At 48.6% G+C, this 25,920-nt stretch overlaps 1 protein-coding gene across 1 annotated transcript in view; it reads left to right on the top strand.

Moving 5' to 3' along the window:
• Positions 1–25,920, top strand: part of xylt2 (xylosyltransferase II) — a gene marked incomplete at its 5' end in the record, with an annotated part of 60,889 nt that overhangs the window by 759 nt on the left and 34,210 nt on the right. Inside the window, 2 exons of the mRNA XM_084328806.1 lie at positions 9,122–9,665; positions 20,958–21,136. Coding sequence (XP_084184932.1) covers positions 9,122–9,665; positions 20,958–21,136 — 723 coding nt within the window. The remainder of the gene's footprint in view (positions 1–9,121; positions 9,666–20,957; positions 21,137–25,920) is intronic.

The following is a 25,920-nucleotide window of genomic DNA, read 5'->3' as shown; positions in this document are numbered from 1 at the left end:
AAGGGTTAACCTTCTGCAGTGTGGCAGTGAAAGGGTTAATCAGAACCGAACCAGTAACGTTACTGTCTTCTTGTCTGTCACTACGGTAAACCTGGCATGTCATCGATATCCCCTGATCGGAATGCGTATCGGTAGATACTTGTGTTGTGTAACGTGACTACCGCACTGGGTCATTACATTAATTACATTTTTGGTTGGAATGTTGCGGCTGTCAATGAGTCTGGTGTGTGACTGTTTTCGTGGCGTATTAATTAACGAGTTAGGCGAAGAGGCAGTGAGTTTCTGACACACAGAGGCGAACATTGTAGTATTATTGACACGTTACGATAAATATCGCTTATAATATCATCCATACGATGCAGCGTAGTGCGAGCTTTTTTAGAAATATAACTTGGTTGTGATTCATTCTGGCTGCCTGAGAAGTCGACCTTTTGAGCCGACTGTCTATAGTGTTCAACCTGTTCCAAGCTATCGCATCATGCATCTCTTGTTCATAATATGATCGTTCACGTCAGTTATCGCGTATTACGGTACTTAAGAAGCTGGCTGTTTTGTCTGCGCAGCATCGCCAAGCCTTGATCTTGCTAAACATATCAAGGGTCCGCATTCCAGGGTTGTTGAGACTGTGTCTCCCATACGTATTTAGCTGTGGTGTCCCAACAACACTATCATTCAGGGCCATATAGATTTCACAAACTGATACATTTATTAATAAGTCTTGCACACAGTGTCTCTTTTGCCCTGTGCACCGGCTCCCCAGATAATCTAAGAGCATAAATTATGGGAAACACTGATCCTCCTCTGAGTATCTGGCCTCCATATCTCACCTGTGCACACCTGGAACACTGCCTCGAGGCTGTGCCCCGGAGTCCCGGACCCTCCCAGTTCTTCTCTAAATAAGGTAATTGCGAGCCGTTAACAGATTTGGCCGCTGCAGGGCCCTGCATTTTTTAGTTATCATTCGGAGACGCATTGATATACAGAGGGAGCCACAGGAATGTGACGTTGATATGCAAGTCAGGAGCCCAACTCTTTCTGTCATGATATGACATGTGCAAATAACCTTCCCCCATGAGGGATGGGTCACACACATACAGCAGAGCATAGCCTGGAGGGGAGGTAGTGTTAGCATAGCCTGGAGGGGAGGTAGGGTTAGCATATCCTGGAGGTGGAGGTAGGGTTTAGAATAAGTCTATTTGTCGTGCAGCAACACGCGCATGTAAGATGGGCGACACAGGAACACACCTATGCAGGTCACCGATGAAATGCCTCTCTGCGCTTGACCCATCCCATTTTTTTGCCGGTCTGAGTGTCCGGTAGATTTCAATCTGCCGGACAAATGGGATCAATTCCGGTCAGAGTTTATTGAGCTTAAAAACAATTGATAGGCCTATATAAAGAATGACATCCTCAAGGCATTTATAATATTTTAACTTAAAACTAGGCTACTTTTGCGTATATACAGTCATTAATATATTCCAAATAAAATAAGTCCCTCGAGACTTCGTGCTGCTGCCGACTTGAGGTGTCGGTGGGCAGTCTGCCCGACATTAATAAACAGCAGTCTGTTATAATCACATTTTTATAACAGAATTCCGTTATATTGGACATTTGTATTAATTATATCAAGCGAAGAACTGAGAAATTTGGCAGAGAGAGATGGCAACATCATCGTGGGTTTGCGTTAGGGCTGGGCGATATAACTATAACGATAAATATCGCGATATATTTTAATAATCGATATTGAATATCGAACTAAAAAAATCGAAAAATCGTTTTTCTTTTTCCTTTTAATTTTTTTTTTTTTTTTTGTGACCTGCAACAGGGCAGTTTTAAAACCAGAGACGGTGGACAGACTTGTCTTTCTTGCCTGCAACTTAAAGTAATGGCTTTGCTTGTCCAAATGACAATACTGACCAAATTGAGATTTATTTTTCTCTTGTCCATTTATTTTGTTTGCTTTCTAATTTAAAATACAGTTTGAAACCGTCTGTACACAGTAGGCTATGTGTGCTAGCAGAACTAGACTCCAGTCACGAGTCACGGTGCACATTAGAATTGATCTTGTCCACCAAAAAAGCGCCAAAAGATAGAAAATAAACTAGCAGAGCCAGAACTGTTCAACTCCCCTGGAGCCACAGCCAGCAGAGAAGCCGGTTTACTTTCGCTTTTAAACCAGCTGCAGCCTGAGAACTGGAGTGTGAGGGGATGTAACACTAAAGATGGCGGCAACAACAAAGAATTGCTGCAAAATAAACTTTTTTTTCCATATCGCCCAGCCCTAGTTTGCGTGATGACTATCTCCACCTCCCAACGACTTGGTGCTGGTCATAATGTCCGGTGAAAATAATTCCCTCTAAGCACAATTTGATTATTTGAATTGTATTAAAATAGGCTAAAATTAAATAGCCTATGCGATGAACGGAACAATACATTTTTTTGATCCACTTTTTCTCCCATTTTCTATATTTTTCTCCCATCCCATTTTCGCATCATCCAATTCAACCCTCCCCTGTCACGGACGCTGTTTCTTGCCTCCCACAAGCCGGCTGCAATGTGGACTAAGTCATACATAGCACAAGTCCCCTCCGGTACTTGAGGTAACAGCAGTCGCATCTTTTCACCTGCGCAGCTCGATCTCTCAGTGGCGAAGAGTAACCCGTGGGAGGCTCACGCTGCCCCCGACACTTCCTGATTCTACTGCGCAGGTGCACCAACCGACCTGTAGGAGTCGCTGTCCACAACGCCCGATCCCCACCCATCAGTTTCCCACCCCCCTAATACGGCCAATGTGTATTAGTATGAACGACCAGCTAAACTGAAAGCAATGTGGAGCGCTGGGCTCGAACAGGCGAGCCCAGCGTCTCCGCATTCGTGGCGAGCGCCTTGCCCACTACGCCACGTAGCCGCCCTGCGATGAACGAAACAATCATTACATTTGTTTCATCGTTGCTTCAACAAACGGGTCTAATAGTGACAACGCTGTGTCAGCGGGAGCTTCGTGCTGGATTTGCGAGAGCATGATGCAGCCGCAGAGCAGCGGCGTTTTCAGGTCCGGTCTGGGGACCGCTCAGCAGCGCCCCCCACCCAACAGCTGAATTGCCAATGGCTGAATTGGAGTATTGCACTGTGCGGGCACAGCTCTGTGTGTTCTGTGGCTCTGCAGCTGCATGCTCTCGCAAATCCAGCACTAAGCTCCCGCTGACAACATCGTTGTCATTATTAGACCTGCTTGGTGAAGCAACGATGAAACAAATGTAATGATTGTTTCATTCATCGCATAGGCTATTTAATTTTAGCCTATTTTAATACAATTCAAAGAATCAAATTGTGCTTAGAGGGAATTATTTTCACCGGACATTATGACAGAAGAGATTAAATATGTCGGACTTCAACAGATTTTGCCGGTCAAATACCGGTAATTACCGGCTAACGGAAACCCTGCTACAGCGTAAGATTGTCTTGATGGAGACACGGCAGAGAGGACGGAGTATTGATTATCGCTCTCTTATCCACACCTTTTTAAAACATCCTCCTGTAGGTTATACAGTAGCTCTACTAAAAAGGTATAGCCCTAAGCCTACCTATGCCGAGCATCGGACTGTCCATTCTCTGAATAGAAATGAACAGCAGCTAGGGTGCAATTAATCCCTTTCGTTTGGACCGTCCCCGGTGTGAACAGGAAACGTGACATGTGATCCCACTGAGCAAGCAGGAGGAAGTCCGTTTTGACCTCTGTTACCCGATTGCCTTCTAACCCCCGCTTGCTTTCCATAAGGTGCGTTGCATAAGGGGGACGCAGGAGAATCATCACCGGGGCCCCCTCTGAACCGAGGGCCTTGTTGTTCAGCCAGGCGACGAAGGCTTAGTACGGCGACGCGAGCTCGAGTGACTTGTCTGACTGGATTTCTTCCTGCTCAGTGCCGTCAGTGGTGTCTGACTGTGTTGGCTCACATCTGCTCTAATCAGCGGCTGGCTGCATAATGTGTGAACACACACACACAGAGCCACACGCATCCCATTAAAGCCCCCACAGAAGAAGAAGCAGAGGCTTGTGAGGAAGGAGCCCGCACGGTGCACGCCTCTCTGCTCCTCTTGTCATCCTCGGCTCACACCCTTGACTGTCTCCCACTCTCGCTCTCTCTCTCCCACGGAGCATCAGAGCTGACGACTCTCTCTGCCGCTCTCTCCCCCCGCGAGCAGATTATTGCACTGATATGGTCTCTCTCTCTCTCTCTGCTCTTAATTGGAAAGAGAAAAGGCTGCCTGGCTCGCTTTTCAATCGGTTACAGTTTTCTGACGTGATGGCGTTTAATAAAAAACTGAGAGGTTGATGAGAGAAATTTCGAAAATGTTTAGGGCTGAGTGTTTGTCTTCTGTGCGACGCAACATCCACTCGGGCGGCCTGGAACTTCTTTATGGACAGTAGAGGAACCTCCACTCTGACAGACTGGAACTTCTTCATCGACAGTAGAGGAACCTCCACTCTGACAGACTGGAACCTCTTCATCGACAGTAGAGGAACCTCCACTCTGACAGACTGGAACCTCTTCATCGACAGTAGAGGAACCTCCACTCTGACAGACTGGAACCTCTTTATGGACAGTAGAGGAACCTCCACTCTGACAGACTGGAACCTCTTTATGGACAGTAGAGGAACCTCCACTCTGACAGACTGGAACTTCTTCATCGACAGTAGAGGAACCTCCACTCTGACAGACTGGAACCTCTTCATCGACAGTAGAGGAACCTCCACTCTGACAGACTGGAACCTCTTCATCGACAGTAGAGGAACCTCCACTCTGACAGACTGGAACCTCTTTATGGACAGTAGAGGAACCTCCACTCTGACAGACTGGAACCTCTTTATGGACAGTAGAGGAACCTCCACTCTGACAGACTGGAACCTCTTTATGGACAGTAGAGGAACCTCCACTCTGACAGACTGGAACCTCTTTATGGACAGTAGAGGAACCTCCACTCTGACAGACTGGAACCTCTTTATGGACAGTAGAGGAACCTCCACTCTGACAGACTGGAACCTCTTTATGGACAGTAGAGGGGGAAGAATTGTGTCAACATTTCTCTCCTGGACACGGTTGTGGGTCTCACGCTGTCTTATTGCTCCGTGATGTTTTTAGCTTGGCCTGCTCAAGACGGGTCTCTCTGAAGTAGCTGCACCGTATTCTAATGGCTTCCACAATGCCTCACACTCTACTGTAATGGGTTTTAGTCAATGTGATGATGGGCCATCGGCAGCAGACTGTGCCGTATCGTATCGGTATGGTCGGCGCGCTGCCTGGCACTGGATTATCTGGCTCCTCCTCCAGCCGCCCCTGCCCCCCCCCCCCCCCCCCCCCCTTCCCCCCGGCCACAGCCTCCGTTCTGTACCCACACAGTCTCTGGCGCTGTCGGTGTGCCGTGTGGTGACGCCGGCCTATATTCAACCATCTCTCCAGTGAGGCTGAGGCGGCGTGGTGATTTGTTTTCCGCGCTGTGTTCGTGAGAAAAATGCTTCAGTTATATAAAAAAAAAAAAACTGTGGCCCGTGTGTCCGTTTGTCTTTAGAAGGCCAAGCGCTACACGCCAACCGATGAGAGGAGGCGCGCCAGTGAAACCCAGGCGATAAGAATAGCTTTGCATCCAGAACACCCGTCGGCTACATTTAGTCACAACTGTCCGCTCGTTTCTTCACTCCAGCCTCGGAGCCCCCCCGGCGCCAGGGGAAACAAGATGACCCCCCCCCCTCGGAGACGCTTCGTATCGACGCATCGATCCCTCCGTCATACGCTCGCTTGTTTTTAGATTGAAAATCGCGCGCAGCGATGAAGTGGCCTGGATTAGTGACGTCGGGCACACTGTGGCCCTCCGCGTCCCTCTGTGCGCCCCCTCACACTGTGGCCCTCCGCGTCCCTCTGTGCGCCCCCTCACACTGTGGCCCTCCGCGTCCCTCTGTGCGCCCCCTCACACTGTGGCCCTCCGCGTCCCTCTGTGCGCCCCCTCACACTGTGGCCCTCCGCGTCCCTCTGTGCGCCCCCTCACACTGTGGCCCTCCGCGTCCCTCTGTGCGCCCCCTCACACTGTGGCCCTCCGCGTCCCTCTGTGCGCCCCCTCACACTGTGGCCCTCCGCGTCCCTCTGTGCGCCCCCTCACACTGTGGCCCTCCGCGTCCCTCTGTGCGCCCCCTCACACTGTGGCCCTCCGCGTCCCTCTGTGCGCCCCCTCACACTGTGGCCCTCCGCGTCCCTCTGTGCGCCCCCTCACACTGTGGCCCTCCGCGTCCCTCTGTGCGCCCCCTCACACTGTGGCCCTCCGCGTCCCTCTGTGCGCCCCCTCACACTGTGGCCCTCCGCGTCCCTCTGTGCGCCCCCTCACACTGTGGCCCTCTGCGTCCCTGTAGGTGGAATAGGCCTTAGACTATTACTGGTTTTGGAACCTCAGAATATAGGCCTGTTTTAGTGTTTTAGTTCATAGTATTCCCATGACGTGTTTTACCATGCAATGTAACAACGCAGCTCATTGGCTGCGGTTGTCGTTTAATGATGATCATCTGCTGGTTGATTACAATCACCTGTTGTGTGCAACCGAGAGGTCTGTGGTAGAATACTGTGAATAAACATTGCCAACTTAAAGCATTATTTTATATATACCTCAAGCTAAATAGGCCTATTAAAAACCTGTGTTGGTTGCTTCCCCCCTGTTCTTCAGTAGCATAATGTGGGAAAAGCGTTGCTACAGAGACATTTGAGGATTGTGTTTTTCAGGCCTGGAATAATTAAAGAAAACTATACATGTCCAAATGTTTTGGGAGTGTTATGGATATTTGTTAAAATTTCCCCCCAGTCGATACAGCCTTGTCAGGCTTGTTTGCGGATTGATCTCGTCTGTGACCTTCGACGGAATAACAATCCAAATACCAAAATCCTCCGATTTGTCTACACGGGTCTATGGTGAGAGTTGGCCTATAGAGCCTATAGTGGCCTATAGAGCGACCAAATAAAATGTAACATTTTGAATATTAACACCTTTCCCGTCTTGGTCCTGGTAATTGCGCTGCAGTCCTACAAATTGTGGAAAAGTTACAGAACTTGCTTGCGGGAAAATGTGCGTGAACCCTCTGGGCATTGCTGTGTAGCGTGTACCTGGAAGATCAGCTGCTGGGAACACTGCTGATGACACCATTTACCCACCCAACTCCTCCCCCCCAGCCCCCATTTACAGGCCTCTGTAATTACTCCTCTCTGCCTGGTCTTCTCCTCCTGTGTCACGCGCACACACGCACGCACACACACACACACACACACACACACACACACACACACACACACCCATAGTGGGTTGACTGTGACTGTGTGTGACCTCGTCGATATTTTGAGCTCATGCCTGCCCCCCCACTTTCACACGCTCCCAGCACGGCACACACATGAGCACATAGAAAATAAAGGTCACTAAGGAAAGAACTGATGTGGTTCTTGTATAGGTTAGAAATAGCAAGTATAGCATAAGGATATAGAGTAAAACTATATAGTGTACATAGGAGGCCTTAATCCGTAGCTAACATTGTCTAGTATCTCAGGACTTTATCATGCCTATTTTATGTCTATTTTATTACCGGTTTATTATGTTTTTTTTTTTTTTTTTTTTAGTATTATTGCACAATCAAAGCGGTCATGGCCACCCGCATTTCACTGTATATGCCCTGGTATGTATAATGTGACAAATAAACCTCTTGAATCTTGAGCACACGCATGCCTCTGCCTGCCGCCCTGCTCTCTGCCACAGGGGTCTCTGCCACAGGGGCTGCCCGAGGGCTTTGTCCAGGTCCCCAACCCCTGGCTTCATTATGCAGTTTAGTGAAGCACACGCCTCCTCCGCTGGACTCTTGTTGTGTCTTTCCCAGATTACCCTTACAAAAGGCAGAGGCTGTCGCGCTAAAAATACCCCCCCCCCCCCCCTGATCAGAGCAAAAGGAGGAAGCCAGATGGAGTAAACACGTCCTCCCGGGTGTGAAGCATCCTTTCTGCTGCAGCATCTGTCCTCAGCTGGATTGACACGCAGCAAATACTGACGTGGAATGTAATTCTGACTCTCTCTGGTCTTTCTCTCTCTCTGGTCTTTCTCTCTCTCTCTGGTCTCTCTCTGGTCTTTCTCTCTCTCTGTTCTTTCTCTCTTTTTGTTTCTGTCTCTCTCTGGTCTGTCTTTCTATCTGTTCTGTCTTTCTCTCTCTGGTCTGTCTTTCTCTCTGTTCTGTCTCTCTCTCTCTGGTCTCTCTCTCTCTCTGGTCTGTCTTTATCTCTGGTCTCTCTCTTTCTGGTATTTCTCTCTCTGGTCTCTCTCTCTGGTCTCTCTCTCTGGTCTTTCTCTCTCTCTGGTCTTTCTCTCTCTCTGGTCTCTCTCTCTGGTATTTCTCTCTCTCTGGTCTCTCTCTCTCTCTCTGGTCTGTCTTTCTCTCTGTTCTGTCTTTCTCTCTCTCTGGTCTCTCTCTGGTCTCTGTCTCTCTCTCTCTGGTCTGTCTCTCTCTGGTCTGTATTTCTCTCTGTTCTGTCTCTCTCTCTCTGGTCTCTCTCTCTCTGGTCTTTCTCTCTCTTTGGTCTCTGTCTCTCTCTATCTGGTCTCTCTCTCTGGTCTCTCTCTCTGGTCTCTCTCTGGTCTCTCTCTCTGGTCTCTCTCTCTGGTCTCTCTCTGGTCTCTCTCTCTGGTCTCTCTCTCTGGTCTCTCTCTCTCTGGTCTCTCTCTTTCTCTCTGGTCTTTCTCTCTCTCTGGTCTCTGTCTCTCTTTCTCTCTGGTCTCTGTCTCTCTCTCTCTGGTCTGTCTCTCTCTCTCTGGTCTGTCTCTCTCTGGTCTCTCTCTCTCTCTCTGGTCTTTCTCTCTCTCTGGTCTCTGTCTCTCTCTCTCTGGTCTGTCTCTCTCTGGTCTCTCTCTCTCTCTGGTCTCTCTCTCTCTCTCTGGTCTTTCTCTCTCTCTGGTCTCTGTCTCTCTCTCTCTGGTCTGTCTCTCTCTGGTCTCTCTCTCTCTCTGGTCTCTCTCTCTCTCTCTGGTCTTTCTCTCTCTCTGGTCTCTGTCTCTCTCTCTCTGGTCTGTCTTTCTCTCTGTTCTCTCTCGTCTCTCTCTCTCCCCTCAGAGGAAGACACGGCGGTCTAAACTCCCCGACCACAACAGCCAGGACCCCAAGCGGGAGCCGGCGCCGTGGGAGCGGCAGAACTCCCTGTCGGGGCGCAGCGGCAGCCGCTGGAGCACGCGGCTGGAGAGGACGGGCGGCACGGCGGCCAGCGCGCTCCGGCGAGGCACCAACCGCCGGGGGAAGCCCAGTGTCCGGGCCGAGAGCCCCCAGGAGCAGGCGATGACGGGGGCCGGCGCCGAGGTCCCCCACGACCCCTCCAGCAGCCGCAACTTCAGCGAGAGCCGGGGGGGCGGCGCGGAGGGCGCGGCCAGGTTCCCCCCCCCCGCCGCCGCTCCCCCGGGGGAGCCGGGCAGCGTGGAGGGAGCGCCGCGGGCCGCCGGCACAGACTTTGTGCCCAAGTGTAACATAGCGGGCAAGGACGCCCTGTCGGCCCTGCACCGGGCCGGCTCCCAGCAGTGCCGGCAGGAGATCGCCAACCTGGTCTGCCAGCACCAGGCCGGCCTCCTCATGCCCCAGACCCTGCCTCAGCTCTGCCCACAGCTGGGTGAGGAGCTGCTCTCTCTCTCCCATGTTCACACACACTGCGCTGCTCTCTCTCTCTCTCCCATGTTCACACACACTGCGCTGCTCTCTCTCTCTCTCCCATGTTCACACACACTGCTCTCTCTCTCCCATGTTCACACACACTGCGCTGCTCTCTCTCTCTCTCCCATGTTCACACACACACTGCGCTGCTCTCTCTCTCTCTCCCATGTTCACACACACTGCGCTGCTCTCTCTCTCTCTCCCATGTTCACACACACTGCGCTGCTCTCTCTCTCTCCCATGTTCACACACACTGCCCTGCTCTCTCTCTCTCCCATGTTCACACACACACTGCGCTGCTCTCTCTCTCTCTCCCATGTTCACACACACACTGCGCTGCTCTCTCTCCCATGTTCACACACACACTGCGCTGCTCTCTCTCTCTCTCCCATGTTCACACACACTGCGCTGCTCTCTCTCTCTCTCCCATGTTCACACACACTGCGCTGCTCTCTCTCCCATGTTCACACACACACTGCACTGCTCTCTCTCTCTCCCATGTTCACACACACTGCTCTCTCTCTCCCATGTTCACACACACTGCGCTGCTCTCTCTCTCTCTCCCATGTTCACACACACTGCGCTGCTCTCTCTCTCTCTCCCATGTTCACACACACTGCGCTGCTCTCTCTCTCTCTCCCATGTTCACACACACTGCGCTGCTCTCTCTCTCTCCCATGTTCACACACACTGCGCTGCTCTCTCTCTCTCCCATGTTCACACACACACACTGCGCTGCTCTCTCTCTCCCATGTTCACACACACTGCTCTCTCTCTCTCTCCCATGTTCACACACACTGCTCTCTCTCTCTCTCCCATGTTCACACACACTGCGCTGCTCTCTCTCTCTCTCCCATGTTCACACACACACACTGCGCTGCTCTCTCTCTCTCTCCCATGTTCACACACACACACTGCGCTGCTCTCTCTCTCTCTCCCATGTTCACACACACACACTGCGCTGCTCTCTCTCTCCCATGTTCACACACACTGCGCTGCTCTCTCTCTCTCTCCCATGTTCACACACACTGCGCTGCTCTCTCTCTCTCCCATGTTCACACACACTGCTCTCTCTCTCTCTCCCATGTTCACACACACTGCTCTCTCTCTCTCTCCCATGTTCACACACACTGCGCTGCTCTCTCTCTCTCTCCCATGTTCACACACACACACTGCGCTGCTCTCTCTCTCTCTCCCATGTTCACACACACTGCGCTGCTCTCTCTCTCTCTCCCATGTTCACACACACTGCGCTGCTCTCTCTCTCTCCCATGTTCACACACACACACTGCGCTGCTCTCTCTCTCTCCCATGTTCACACACACACTGCGCTGCTCTCTCTCTCTTCCATGTTCACACACACACACACTGCGCTGCTCTCTCTCTCTCCCATGTTCACACACACTGCTCTCTCTCTCCCATGTTCACACACACACTGCGCTGCTCTCTCTCTCTCTCATGTTCACACACACACACTGCGCTGCTCTCTCTCTCTCTCCCATGTTCACACACACACTGCTCTCTCTCTCTCTCCCATGTTCACACACACACTGCACTGCTCTCTCTCCCATGTTCACACACTGCGCTGCTCTCTCTCTCCCATGTTCACACACACACTGCACTGCTCTCTCTCCCATGTTCACACACACTGCGCTGCTCTCTCTCTCTCTCCCATGTTCACACACACACTGCGCTGCTCTCTCTCTCTCTCCCATGTTCACACACACACTGCGCTGCTCTCTCTCTCCCATGTTCACACACACACTGCGCTGCTCTCTCTCCCATGTTCACACACACACTGCACTGCTCTCTCTCTCCCATGTTCACACACACACTGCACTGCTCTCTCTCTCCCATGTTCACACACACACTGCACTGCTCTCTCTCTCCCATGTTCACACACACACTGCTCTCTCTCTCTCCCATGTTCACACACACACTGCACTGCTCTCTCTCTCCCATGTTCACACACACACTGCGCTGCTCTCTCTCCCATGCTCTCTTGCTCTCTTTTCTCTCTCTTGCTCTCTCTCACTCTCCCTTGCTCTCCCATGCTCTCTTTTCTCTCTCGCTCTCTTCTCTCTCTCGCTCTCTTCTCTCTCTTGCTCTCTTCTCTCTTGCTCTCTTCTCTCTTTTGCTCTCTTCTCTCTCTTGCTCTCTTCTCTCTTTTCTCTCTCGCTCTCTTCTCTCTCTCGCTCTCTTCTCTCTCTTGCTCTCTTCTCTCTCTTGCTCTCTTTTCTCTCTCGCTCTCTTCTCTCTCGCTCTCTTCTCTCTCGCTCTCTTCTCTCTCTTCTCTCTCTTGCTCTCTTCTCTCTCTTGCTCTCTTCTCTCGCTCTCTTTTCTCTTTCTTGCTCTTCTCTCGCTCTCTTTTCTCTCTTGCTCTTGTCTCGTCTGCCAGCACCTCTTTTCTCTCTCTCGCTCTCTTTTCTCTCTCTCGCTCTCTTTTCTCTCTCTGGCTCTCTTTTCTTTCTCTTGCTCTCTTTTCTCTCTTGCTCTCTTTTCTCTCTCTCGCTCTCTTTTCTCTCTCTTGCTCTCTTTTCTTTCTCTTGCTCTCTTTTCTCTCTTGCTCTCTTTTCTCTCTCTTGCTCTCTTTTCTTTCGCTCTCTTGCTCTTTTCTCTCGCTCTCTTTTCTCTCTCGCTCTTTTCTCTCGCTCTCTTTTCTCTTGCTCTCTCTTGCTCTTTTCTCTCACTCTCTTTGCTCTCTCGTTCTCTTTTCTCTCTCTTGCTCTCCTTTCTTGCTCTCTTCGCTCTCTTGCTCTCTTTTCTCTCTCGCTCTCTTTTCTCTCTCGCTCTCTCTTGCTCTTTTCTCGCTCTCTTTTCTCTCTTTTCTCTCTCGCTCTCTTGCTCTTTTCTCTCGCTCTCTTTGCTCTCTCGTTCTTTTTTCTCTCTTGCTTTTTTTTCTCTCGCTCTCTCGCTCTCTTTTCTCTCGCTCTCGCTCTTTTCTCTCGCTCTCTCGCTCTTTCTCTCGCTCTCTCGCTCTCTTTTCTCTCTCGCTCTCTCTTGCTCTTTTCTCTCGCTCTCTCGCTCTTTCTCTCTTGTTCTTTTCTCTCGCTCTCTTTGCTCTCGTTTTTTTTTCTCTCTTGCTTTCTTTTCTCTCGCTCTCGCTCTCTTTTCTCTCCTCTCGTTCTCTCGCTCTCTTTTCTCTCTCGCTCTCTCGCTCTCTTTTCTCTCGCTCTCTTTTCTCTCTCGCTCTCTTGCTCTTTTCTCTCGCTCTCTTTGCTCTCTCGTTCTCTTCTATTTTGCTCTCCTTTCTCGCTCTCTTCTCTCTCTTGCTCTCTTTTCTCTCTAAGTATAAAGTAAGTAATGTTTATTTATATAGCACCTTTCACAGACCAGGGTCACAAAGTGCTTCACATAATAAAAACATCAGTAAAGTACAAAAGATGGCAGCATGGTAAAGAAAAGTAATTCAAAACGTGAATGAACAGGAAAAACTAAACGGATAAAAAGACATAAAAGATTTACACAGACATAGTTAGTCAAACTCCTGTTTGAACAGCACAGTCTTTAGCTGCTTTTTAATTAAAGGTGTTTACAGAGACCACCGATCTTAGGGCCAAAGGCAGAGCATTCCACAGCCTGGGGGCCACGTTTCAAAGGCTCGGTCACCTTCTGTCTTTAATCCAGACGGGGGCCGGCCAGCAGCCAGCCCTGGTCAGACCACCTGAGTGATCTACTCGTGGAGGAAGGACGCAGCAATAATAATAATAATGCATTTTTAATTTTTAAGGCGCCTTTCAAGAGACTCAAGGTCGCCGTACAACAATTTAAAAACAGTACATTAACAATCACAATCCATTTAAAAAATAAAATCAGACATACGCCTGCCTAAACAGGTGGGTTTTAAATGGGATGATGGAGTCAATGTTCCTGATGTCGGGGGGGAGGGAGTTCCAGAGGCGGGGGGCAGAGCAGCTGAAGGCTCTTGACCCCATGGTGGACAGACGGGCTGGGGGGACGGTCAGGTTGATGGAGGAGGCAGACCTGAGGGACCGGGTGGGAATGTTGATGTGGAGGAGGTCGGACAGGTATGGAGGGGCGAGGTTGTGGATGGCCTTGACTGTATGGAGGAGGATCTTGTAGTCTATGCAGTGTTTAATGGGAAGCCGGTGTAGTTGGCGTAGGACGGGGGTGATGTGACTGATGACAGGGGCTATTATACGGGCAGCAGCGTTCTGGACCAGTTGGAGCTTATGGAGGAATTTGTGGGGGAGACCAAAGAGAAGGGAGTTGCAATAATCCAAGCGGGAAGTGACGAGGGAGTGGACCAGGATTGCGGCGCTGTTGGGCGTGAGTGAGGGGCGGAGGCGGTTGATGTTGCGAAGGTGGAAGTAGGCGGACCGGATGGTGTTATTGATGTGGGAATGGAATGATAGGGTGCTGTCGAGGACGACACCCAGACTCTTGACCTGGGGGGAAGGGGAAACCAAGGAGCTGGGTGTCGTCCGCGTAACAGTGGAAATTGATGCTGTATTTACGGAGAATCAGACCAAGTGGGAGGAGGTAGATGATGAAGAGGATAGGGCCAAGGACAGAGCCCTGGGGAACACCGGAGGAGAGGGGGGGGGGGGGGGGTGGATGGGATGTGAATGATTTTAACTGAATGAACGGAGTACGACCAGAGAGATATGAGTGGAACCAGTCTAGGGATGTGTGGGAGATTCCAATGGAGGCTAGTCGGTTAAGGAGGGTGGAGTGAGATATGGTGTCGAGGTCGCAGATGTAGGTCGCAGATGTAGGCAGGTGCCTGACCATGGAGTGCTCTGTGGGTGATGACCAGAACCTTAAAGTGAATTTTGAATTTGATGGGGACCCAGTGAAGGGAAACTAAGATGGGAGTGATGTGGCGGTACATTCTGGACCTAGTCAGAGCAGCCTTGTGGCTGAATTCTGGACCATGTGTAGCCGGCCCAAAGTGGACACGTCGAGGCAAGTGAAAGGGGAGTGGCAATAGTCCAGGCGGGATGAAACAAAAGCATGAACAATCATTTCCAACTCCACCTGGCTGGGACACAACAGATCGGAGTTTAGCAATATTTCACAGATGGAAAAAACAAGTACGTGGTGATCAAAGTGCATTTGCTGGTCAAAGATCACACCAAGGTTTCTTAGTTTGGACCTTAAATTGTTGCATGGGGCAACTTTTGAAGTGACTTTGTCTGAACTTATAATAATAATAAGAATTACAGAACCTCAGTTTTATCTGCGTTTAACTGAAGGAAGTTGTTTGCTCTCGCTCTCTTTTCTCTCTTGCTCTTCTCTCTCACTCTCGCTCTCTTTTCTCTCTCTTGCTCTTCTCTCTCTCACTCTCTTGCTCTCTCTTGCTCTCTTTTCTCTCTCGCTTTATTTTCTCTCTTCTCTCGCTCTCTTTTCTCTCTCTTGCTCTCTTTTCTCTCGCTCTCCTCTCTCTTGCTCTCTTTTCTCTCTCTTGCTCTCTTTTCTCTCGCGCTCTCTTGCTCTCTGTTCTCTCTCTTGCTCTCTGTTCTCTCTTGCTCTCCTTTCTCTCGCTCTCTCTTGCTCTCTTTTCTCTCGCTCTCTTTTCTCCCTTGCTCTCTTTTCACTCGCTCTTTTCTTTCTCACTATTTTCTCTCTTTTCTCTTGCTCTCTTTTCTCTCTCGCTCTCTTTTCTTTCGCACTCTCTTTTCTTGCTCTTTTCTCTCGCTCTCTTTTCTCTCTCTCTCTCTCGCCCTTTTCTCTACTCTTGCTCTCTTTTCTCTCTTGCTCTCTACCTCTATCACTGCTCTCTCTCTCTCTGTTTCCTCATCAGTCTGTAGACCTCACTGCTCTCTCTCTCTCTGTTTCCTCATCAGTCTGTAGACCTCACTGCTCTCTCTCTCTGTTTCCTCATCAGTCTGTAGACCTCACTGCTCTCTCTCTCTGTTTCCTCATCAGTCTGTAGACCTCACTGCTCTCTCTCTCTCTGTTTCCTCATCAGTCTGTAGACCTCACTGCTCTCTCTCTCTGTTTCCTAGTCAGTCTGTAGACCTCACTGCTCTCTCTCTCTCTCTGTTTCCTCTTCAGTCTGTAGACCTCACTGCTCTCTCTCTCTCTGTTTCCTCATCAGTCTGTAGACCTCACTGCTCTCTCTCTGTTTCCTCATCAGTCTGTAGACCTCACTGCTCTCTCTCTGTTTCCTCATCAGTCTGTAGACCTCACTGCTCTCTCTCTCTGTTTCCTCATCAGTCTGTAGACCTCACTGCTCTCTCTCTCTCTGTTTCCTCATCAGTCTGTAGACCTCACTGCTCTCTCTGTTTCCTCATCAGTCTGTAGACCTCACTGCTCTCTCTCTGTTTCCTCATCAGTCTGTAGACCTCACTGCTCTCTCTCTCTCTGTTTCCTCATCAGTCTGTAGACCTCACTGCTCTCTCTCTCTGTTTCCTCGTCAGTCTGTAGACCTCACTGCTCTCTCTGTTTCCTCGTCAGTCTGTAGACCTCACTGCTCTCTCTGTTTCCTCATCAGTCTGTAGACCTCACTGCTCTCTCTCTCTGTTTCCTCATCAGTCTGTAGACCTCACTGCTCTCTCTCTCTCTGTTTCCTCATCAGTCTGTAGACCTCACTGCTCTCTCTGTTTCCTCATCAGTCTGTAGACCTCACTGCTCTCTCTCTGTTTCCTAGTCAGTCTGTAGACCTCACTGCTCTCTCTCTCTCTGTTTCCTCTTCAGTCTGTAGACCTCACTGCTCTCTCTCTCTCTGTTTCCTCATCAGTCTGTAGACCTCACTGCTCTCTCTCTGTTTCCTCATCAGTCTGTAGACCTCACTGCTCTCTCTCTGTTTCCTCATCAGTCTGTAGACCTCACTGCTCTCTCTCTCTGTTTCCTCATCAGTCTGTAGACCTCACTGCTCTCTCTCTCTCTGTTTCCTCATCAGTCTGTAGACCTCACTGCTCTCTCTGTTTCCTCATCAGTCTGTAGACCTCACTGCTCTCTCTCTGTTTCCTCATCAGTCTGTAGACCTCACTGCTCTCTCTCTCTCTGTTTCCTCATCAGTCTGTAGACCTCACTGCTCTCTCTCTCTGTTTCCTCGTCAGTCTGTAGACCTCACTGCTCTCTCTGTTTCCTCGTCAGTCTGTAGACCTCACTGCTCTCTCTGTTTCCTCATCAGTCTGTAGACCTCACTGCTCTCTCTCTCTGTTTCCTCATCAGTCTGTAGACCTCACTGCTCTCTCTCTGTTTCCTCATCAGTCTGTAGACCTCACTGCTCTCTCTCTCTGTTTCCTCATCAGTCTGTAGACCTCACTGCTCTCTCTCTCTGTTTCCTCATCAGTCTGTAGACCTCACTGCTCTCTCTCTGTTTCCTCATCAGTCTGTCTCTCTGTTTCCTCATCAGTCTGTAGACCTCACTGCTCTCTCTCTGTTTCCTCATCAGTCTGTAGACCTCACTGCTCTCTCTCGGTTTCCTCGTAAGTCTGTAGACTTCATTGCTCACACACTGCAGATCCTTAATGATTTATTAGGACACTTTTTCCCCCCTCACTAATACATTTTTAATAGGAGACCAAATTCACATGAATATTCCATGGGGGTTGTTGTCGTTCCGTTTCCTCGTCTGGGTGTTCCATCTAAACATAGCCCTGAAGCGTACTACCAACGGAAGAGCGCTTGTCTCCTGTAAACCGCTGTTTTGTCAGCAACTAATATTGATGGTTCCATGCAGGGTTAGAAATTAACATTTTCTTTCAAGGGCTTTTTTTGCCCCCCCCTTAATTGATTTTCGGGGGCTTTTTTTTGTATTTCGGGGGCACTGAATTTTTATGATAAACTGTTATTAAACATCCTTATCATTTAAAAAATACAACTCAATTAATCTAATCCCCACTACAATCTATTAATTTGTATACTATGTTTGATAACGTAATGTTAATGACATTAATAATGTCTCCATATATATATATATATCATTAGTAAACTGTCTGGGGCTTTTTGTCCCCCCCGGCCCCCCTTAACATGAGGGAAGCCGAGAACGCATACCTGTCAGTGTGCACAGGGGTGAAATTGTGTGTCACAGCTGGGAGCGTTGCGGTGTTTGCAATGGAGGAGAAGTTTGGTTCACTTGTAAATAAACTATTCACATAAATGAAACAAAATGTAATGTTAATGTCTCCATCAGGGTTTCCGTTAGAAAATACTGGGGCCGGTCTCCGTGTCCTGGAAGATGCTGCTGACTTGAAATCAAATAGGTGTCTGTGGGCAGTCGGCCGACATTAAACAGCAGTCTGTTATAATCACATTTTTATGAGCTAACGAATTCCGTTATATTGGACATTTGTATTAATTATATCAAGCGAAGAACTGAGAAATTTGGCAGAGAGAGACGGCAAACATTATCGTGGGGTCCGGTTCACTGAAACGTTCAACGAAGCGATAAACTAATCCCACTAGAATGCAACCGCAGAGCCGCAGAGCCAGCGGCGCTCTCAGGTCCGGCTCCGAGGGCCGCTCAGCAACGCCACCCACCCAGTGGCTGAATTGCCAATGGCTGAATTGGAGTATTGCACTGTGCGGGCTCTGCGGCTCTGCAGTTGCATGCTTCTCGCTAATCCAGCACCAAGCTCCGCCATTCTCATCAGCAAACCACAGGTTGCGAGGGAATTATTTTCACAGGACATTATGACGGAGATATTTAAATATGTCGGACTTCAACAGAATATATATATATATAATTAGTAAACTGTCTGGGGCATTTTGTGCCCCCCTTAACTGATTTTCGAGGGCATTTTGTCCATTTTCACGGGCATTTTGCCCCAAGCCCGCGTCAATTTCGAACCCTGGTTCCATGTGGTTTTAGTCGACTGTGTGTGACTCTTGTGTCTTTGATCTCAAGTCAAGTCAAGAGTTTTATTTGTCACGGCACACTTGTATACAGTGAAATGCGGGGGGTCTTGCCCGCAACGATTGTGCATAGTACAGTAATACAATAATACAATAATAAGAATCCAAGGGATGAGAATGCGACATTTGTGCAATAATACAAGTCATAAGAGTAAGACGGTGCATGGTAAGACATGCTAGGTCCTGCGATAGTGCAATACACTGTTAGCTACGGATGGGGCACTGGGTCTTATGTACACTACTATACATGCTATACTATACAATCTACAGTTATACTATGTGTCCTTATGCTAGCTTGCTATCCATCTATTTACTATACAAGAACCACTCCCGTTCTTGTTTTTAAAGTGACCTTTCATTGTGTAAAGTGACCAGTGTGAGCGTGTGCAGCATGTGTGTGTGTGTTCATGTTAAAGTGACTGCTAGTGTGTGAGCATGTACAGTGTGTGTGGGTGTGTGTGTACTCCATGTTTCCTGACTCTCTGCTGATCTTTTGTTTCTACTAGCCCTACTTTAGCCTGAAAGAAAGACGACATATAGGAACTGTTCTGCCTTTTATCCACATCCACCCCCCATAGTCTACTATTCCTCCAAACCCTAAAAACACACCTCTTCCAATAATATCTGAAATGATTGTCTTTTTACTATTAATGTACCTTACTACTATACTTATACTAGGGATGTGCATGACTGACCAAAATCATTTTCGAATAATCTACTGTTCTTAAAACGGAATATTCGAAAATCTGAAAATGTTATTTTCTGTTAAAATGTTCAGTTTCAGTTAAATTCAGTTATTCTTTTTAATAGAATGGATAATTAAAATCAAAGGGTATTGCACATAAATAGGCACTTCAGATAATCCTTCAGAACGTTGATCGGCTCAGCTGACCGACAATAAATCTAAATGACACCATTCGTCATCGTAGCCTATAATAACAGCATCGCATTGGCCTATCAACCGGTTATGTCTTATAAATGGCCTTTTCCAGTGTTTAGCATTGTTTCCTAGTAGGGATGTTCGATATTGGCTTTTTTACCGATATCCGATATACCGATATTGGCAAACTCTTAATTTCCGGTACCGATATATGCAGCGTTTCCCCCCCCAAAAAAACTGAATAATTTCAGGTAATTAACATTACATATCTCTTGTTTTGGAATTAACACAACATTATGCATACTTTTGACAAATAAAATAAGAATTTGTTCTTACTTGCTTGCCTGGGTAAATAAAGATTAAATAAATGTAAAAAAAAATATATATAATAATTTTTAAGCGATACAGATCATTTCCGATATTACATTTTAATGCCAATATCGGCCGATAATATCGGTAGGCCGATAATATCGGACATCCCTATTTCCTAGCAATGGGGGTTTATATCAATGGGGTCTGTTTCTCTAATTCTCATTTTGGCTCATCAGTCTAGTCTCGAGTTCACAAGATCCTCTCTCACTCAACTAAGCCGTTTTGATTTGACTGTTTTGCTGACGTGAATAAGGCACTGGTTGTAGTCAGTCACTGCCCACAATCAACAATTTGCTCAACAACAGAGCGAGTGGAATTACTTCCTCAAACGGGTTGACATGTGCGGGTGCCGACAGAGAGAATCAACAATTCGCTCAACAACGGAGCAGTGGGAATAATGCAGAAGCGGTGTCCCTGACTCTCCCTCTCTCTCCTCTCTCTCTCTCTCTCTCTCTCACTCTCTCTCTCTCTCTCTCTCTCTCTCTCGCTCTCGCTCTCGCTCTCGCTCTCGCTCTCGCTCTCGCTCTCGCTCTCTCTCTCTCTCTCTCTCTCTCTCTCTCTCTCTCTCTCTCTCTCTCTCTCTCTCTCTCTCCCTCTCCCTCTCCCTCTCCCTCTCTCGCTCTCGCTCTCGCTCTCTCGCTCTCGCTCTCCCTCCCTCTCTCTCTCTCCCTCTCTCTCTCAACCTGCATTTTACACACAATCGCAGTTGAGCCGCTCACAACGCACAGAGCGATGTATCCTCTCTCTCTCTCTCTCTCTCGCTCTCTCTCGTATATACATGTATCACGCTGTGTGGGTGACTGTCACTCAAAGCGCTTATGGGCGGAGCCCAGCCCAAAAACAGCTTGATATCTTGAAGTGGAAAAATTGTGTTAAATGTAAATGTAGCCCAGTACTCTGCGAGGTAGGACATTTAAAGGGAAGCCGACAGCTCACACGATACCCCTCACATGTGGATTATGGGTGCAAACATTTCCCTTTTTAAAAGGATTACAAATGAAAATGAATGCAAGTGTCGTAATTCTATCAATAATGTGTGACCGTTTCTCATTTCACAATAGAGGGGGAAAAACGCAAATGCATGCCTCCCTTTAGAGACAGTGACTTCCCACCCCTGGTTCTCTGTGTCCCGTTGGTTCCCTCATGGCGTCCTCTTCTCCTCCACCCCAGGGATCTCCAGCCCGGCGCAGGCTGGCGACCAGCTGGACAACAGCCTCTCGTCCAAGGTGGACAACCCTGTCAGGGTGGCCTTCGTCCTGGTGGTCCACGGGCGCTCCATCCGGCAGCTGAAGCGCCTCATCAAAGCCATTTACCACAGAGACCACTATTACTACATCCATGTGGACAAGGTGAGCCCATAGACCACTATTACTACATCCATGTGGACAAGGTGAGCCCATAGGCCACTATTACTACATCCATGTGGACACTGTGAGCCCATAGACCACTATTACTACATCCAGGTGGACAAGGTGAGCCCATAGACCACTATTACTACATCCATGTGGACAAGGTGAGCCCATAGACCACTATTACTACATCCAGGTGGACAAGGTGAGCCCATAGACCACTATTACTACATCCAGGTGGACAAGGTGAGCCCATAGACCACTATTACTACATCCATGTGGACAAGGTGAGCCCATAGACCACTATTACTACATCCATGTGGACAAGGTGAGCCCATAGGCCACTATTACTACATCCATGTGGACACTGTGAGCCCATAGACCACTATTACTACATCCAGGTGGACAAGGTGAGCCCATAGACCACTATTACTACATCCATGTGGACAAGGTGAGCCCATAGACCACTATTACTACATCCAGGTGGACAAGGTGAGCCCATAGACCACTATTACTACATCCAGGTGGACAAGGTGAGCCCATAGACCACTATTACTACATCCATGTGGACAAGGTGAGCCCATAGACCACTATTACTACATCCACCTGGACAAGGTGAGCCCATAGACCACTATTACTACATCCATGTGGACACTGTGAGCCCATAGACCACTATTACTACATCCATGTGGACACTGTGAGCCCATAGACCACTATTACTACATCCATGTGGACAAGGTGAGCCCATAGACCACTATTACTACATCCATGTGGACAAGGTGAGCCCATAGACCACTATTACTACATCCACATGGACAAGGTGAGCCCATAGACCACTATTACTACATCCAGGTGGACAAGGTGAGCCCATAGACCACTATTACTACATCCATGTGGACACTGTGAGCCCATAGACCACTATTACTACATCCATGTGGACAAGGTGAGCCCATATACCACTATTACTACATCCATGTGGACAAGGTGAGCCCATAGACCACTATTACTACATCCAGGTGGACAAGGTGAGCCCATAGACCACTATTACTACATCCAGGTGGACAAGGTGAGCCCATAGACCACTATTACTACATCCATGTGGACAAGGTGAGCCCATAGGCCACTATTACTACATCCAGGTGGACAAGGTGAGCCCATAGACCACTATTACTACATCCATGTGGACAAGGTGAGCCCATAGACCACTATTACTACATCCATGTGGACAAGGTGAGCCCATAGACCACTATTACTACATCCATGTGGACAAGGTGAGCCCATAGACCACTATTACTACATCCATGTGGACACTGTGAGCCCATAGACCACTATTACTTCATCCATGTGGACAAGGTGAGCCCATAGACCACTATTACTACATCCAGGTGGACACGGTGAGCCCATAGACCACTATTACTACATCCATGTGGACACGGTGAGCCCATAGACCACTATTACTACATCCAGGTGGACACGGTGAGCCCATAGACCACTATTACTACATCCATGTGGAGAAGGTGAGCCCATAGACCACTATTACTACATCCATGTGGACAAGGTGAGCCCATAGACCACTATTACTACATCCATGTGGAGAAGGTGAGCCCATAGACCACTATTACTACATCCATGTGGACACGGTGAGCCCATAGACCACTATTACTATATCCATGTGGACAAGGTGAGCCCATAGACCACTATTACTACATCCATGTGGACAAGGTGAGCCCATAGACCACTATTACTACATCCAGGTGGACAAGGTGAGCCCATAGACCACTATTACTACATCCACCTGGACAAGGTGAGCCCATAGACCACTATTACTACATCCATGTGGACACTGTGAGCCCATAGACCACTATTACTACATCCACCTGGACAAGGTGAGCCCATAGACCACTTACTACATCCATGTGGACACTGTGAGCCCATAGACCACTATTACTACATCCACCTGGACAAGGTGAGCCCATAGACCACTATTACTACATCCATGTGGACAAGGTGAGCCCATAGACCACTATTACTACATCCATGTGGACAAGGTGAGCCCATAGACCACTATTACTACATTCATGTGGACAAGGTGAGCCCATAGACCACTATTACTACATCCAGGTGGACACGGTGAGCCCATAGACCACTATTACTACATCCATGTGGACAAGGTGAGCCCATATACCACTATTACTACATCCAGGTGGACAAGGTGAGCCCATAGACCACTATTACTACATCCACCTGGACAAGGTGAGCCCATAGACCACTATTACTACATCCATGTGGACAAGGTGAGCCCATAGACCACTATTACTACATCCATGTGGACAAGGTGAGCCCATAGACCACTATTACTACATTCATGTGGACAAGGTGAGCCCATAGACCACTATTACTACATCCAGGTGGACACGGTGAGCCCATAGACCACTATTACTACATCCATGTGGACAAGGTGAGCCCATATACCACTATTACTACATCCAGGTGGACAAGGTGAGCCCATAGACCACTATTACTACATCCACCTGGACAAGGTGAGCCCATAGACCACTATTACTACATCCATGTGGACAAGGTGAGCCCATAGACCACTATTACTACATCCACGTGGACAAGGTGAGCCCATAGACCACTATTACTACATCCATGTGGACAAGGTGAGCCCATAGACCACTATTACTACATCCATGTGGACAAGGTGAGCCCATAGACCACTATTACTACATCCAGGTGGACAAGGTGAGCCCATAGACCACTATTACTACATCCATGTGGACAAGGTGAGCCCATAGACCACTATTACTACATCCATGTGGACACGGTGAGCCCATAGACCACTATTACTACATCCATGTGGACAAGGTGAGCCCATAGACCACTATTACTACATCCATGTGGACAAGGTGAGCCCATAGGCCACTATTACTACATCCACAAGGTGAGCCCATAGACCACTATTACTACATCCAGGTGGACACGGTGAGCCCATAGACCACTATTACTACATCCAGGTGGACACGGTGAGCCCATAGACCACTATTACTACATCCAGGTGGACACGGTGAGCCCATAGACCACTATTACTACATCCAGGTGGACACGGTGAGCCCATAGACCACTATTACTACATCCAGGTGGACACGGTGAGCCCATAGACCACTATTACTACATCCAGGTGGACAAGGTGAGCCCATAGACCACTATTACTACATCCAGGTGGACAAGGTGAGCCCATAGACCACTATTACTACATCCATGTGGACAAGGTGAGCCCATAGACCACTATTACTACATCCACATGGACAGGGTGAGCCCATAGACCACTATTACTACATCCACTTGGACACAGTGAGCCCATAGACCACTATTACTACATCCACAAGGTGAGCCCATAGACCACTATTACTACATCCACAAGGTGAGCCCATAGACCACTATTACTACATCCATGTGGACAAGGTGAGCCCATAGACCACTATTACTACATCCACAAGGTGAGCCCATAGACCACTATTACTACATCCAGGTGGACAAGGTGAGCCCATAGACCACTATTACTACATCCAGGTGGACAAGGTGAGCCCATAGACCACTATTACTACATCCACAAGGTGAGCCCATAGACCACTATTACTACATCCACAAGGTGAGCCCATAGACCACTATTACTACATCCACAAGGTGAGCCCATAGACCACTATTACTACATCCACAAGGTGAGCCCATAGACCACTATTACTACATCCACAAGGTGAGCCCATAGACCACTATTACTACATCCAGGTGGACAAGGTGAGCCCATAGACCACTATTACTACATCCATGTGGACACTGTGAGCCCATAGACCACTATTACTACATCCATGTGGACACTGTGAGCCCATAGACCACTATTACTACATCCAGGTGGACAAGGTGAGCCCATAGACCACTATTACTACATCCATGTGGACACGGTGAGCCCATAGACCACTATTACTACATCCATGTGGACAAGGTGAGCCCATAGACCACTATTACTACATCCACAAGGTGAGCCCATAGACCACTATTACTACATCCACAAGGTGAGCCCATAGACCACTATTACTACATCCAGGTGGACAAGGTGAGCCCATAGACCACTATTACTACATCCAGGTGGACAAGGTGAGCCCATAGACCACTATTACTACATCCAGGTGGACAAGGTGAGCCCATAGACCACTATTACTACATCCATGTGGACAAGGTGAGCCCATAGACCACTATTACTACATCCACAAGGTGAGCCCATAGACCACTATTACTACATCCACAAGGTGAGCCCATAGACCACTATTACTACATCCAGGTGGACAAGGTGAGCCCATAGACCACTATTACTACATCCAGGTGGACAAGGTGAGCCCATAGACCACTATTACTACATCCACAAGGTGAGCCCATAGACCACTATTACTACATCCACAAGGTGAGCCCATAGACCACTATTACTACATCCACAAGGTGAGCCCATAGACCACTATTACTACATCCACAAGGTGAGCCCATAGACCACTATTACTACATCCACAAGGTGAGCCCATAGACCACTATTACTACATCCACAAGGTGAGCCCATAGACCACTATTACTACATCCACAAGGTGAGCCCATAGACCACTATTACTACATCCACAAGGTGAGCCCATAGACCACTATTACTACATCCACAAGGTGAGCCCATAGACCACTATTACTACATCCACAAGGTGAGCCCATAGACCACTATTACTACATCCACAAGGTGAGCCCAT

This window comes from Notolepis coatsorum (assembly GCF_963971535.1).
Source record: "Notolepis coatsorum genome assembly, chromosome: 14".
NCBI classification, from domain to species: domain Eukaryota; kingdom Metazoa; phylum Chordata; class Actinopteri; order Aulopiformes; family Paralepididae; genus Notolepis; species Notolepis coatsorum.
The sequence above is the reverse complement of the archived record's forward strand: the minus strand, read 5'-3'. Positions and strand labels throughout refer to the sequence as shown.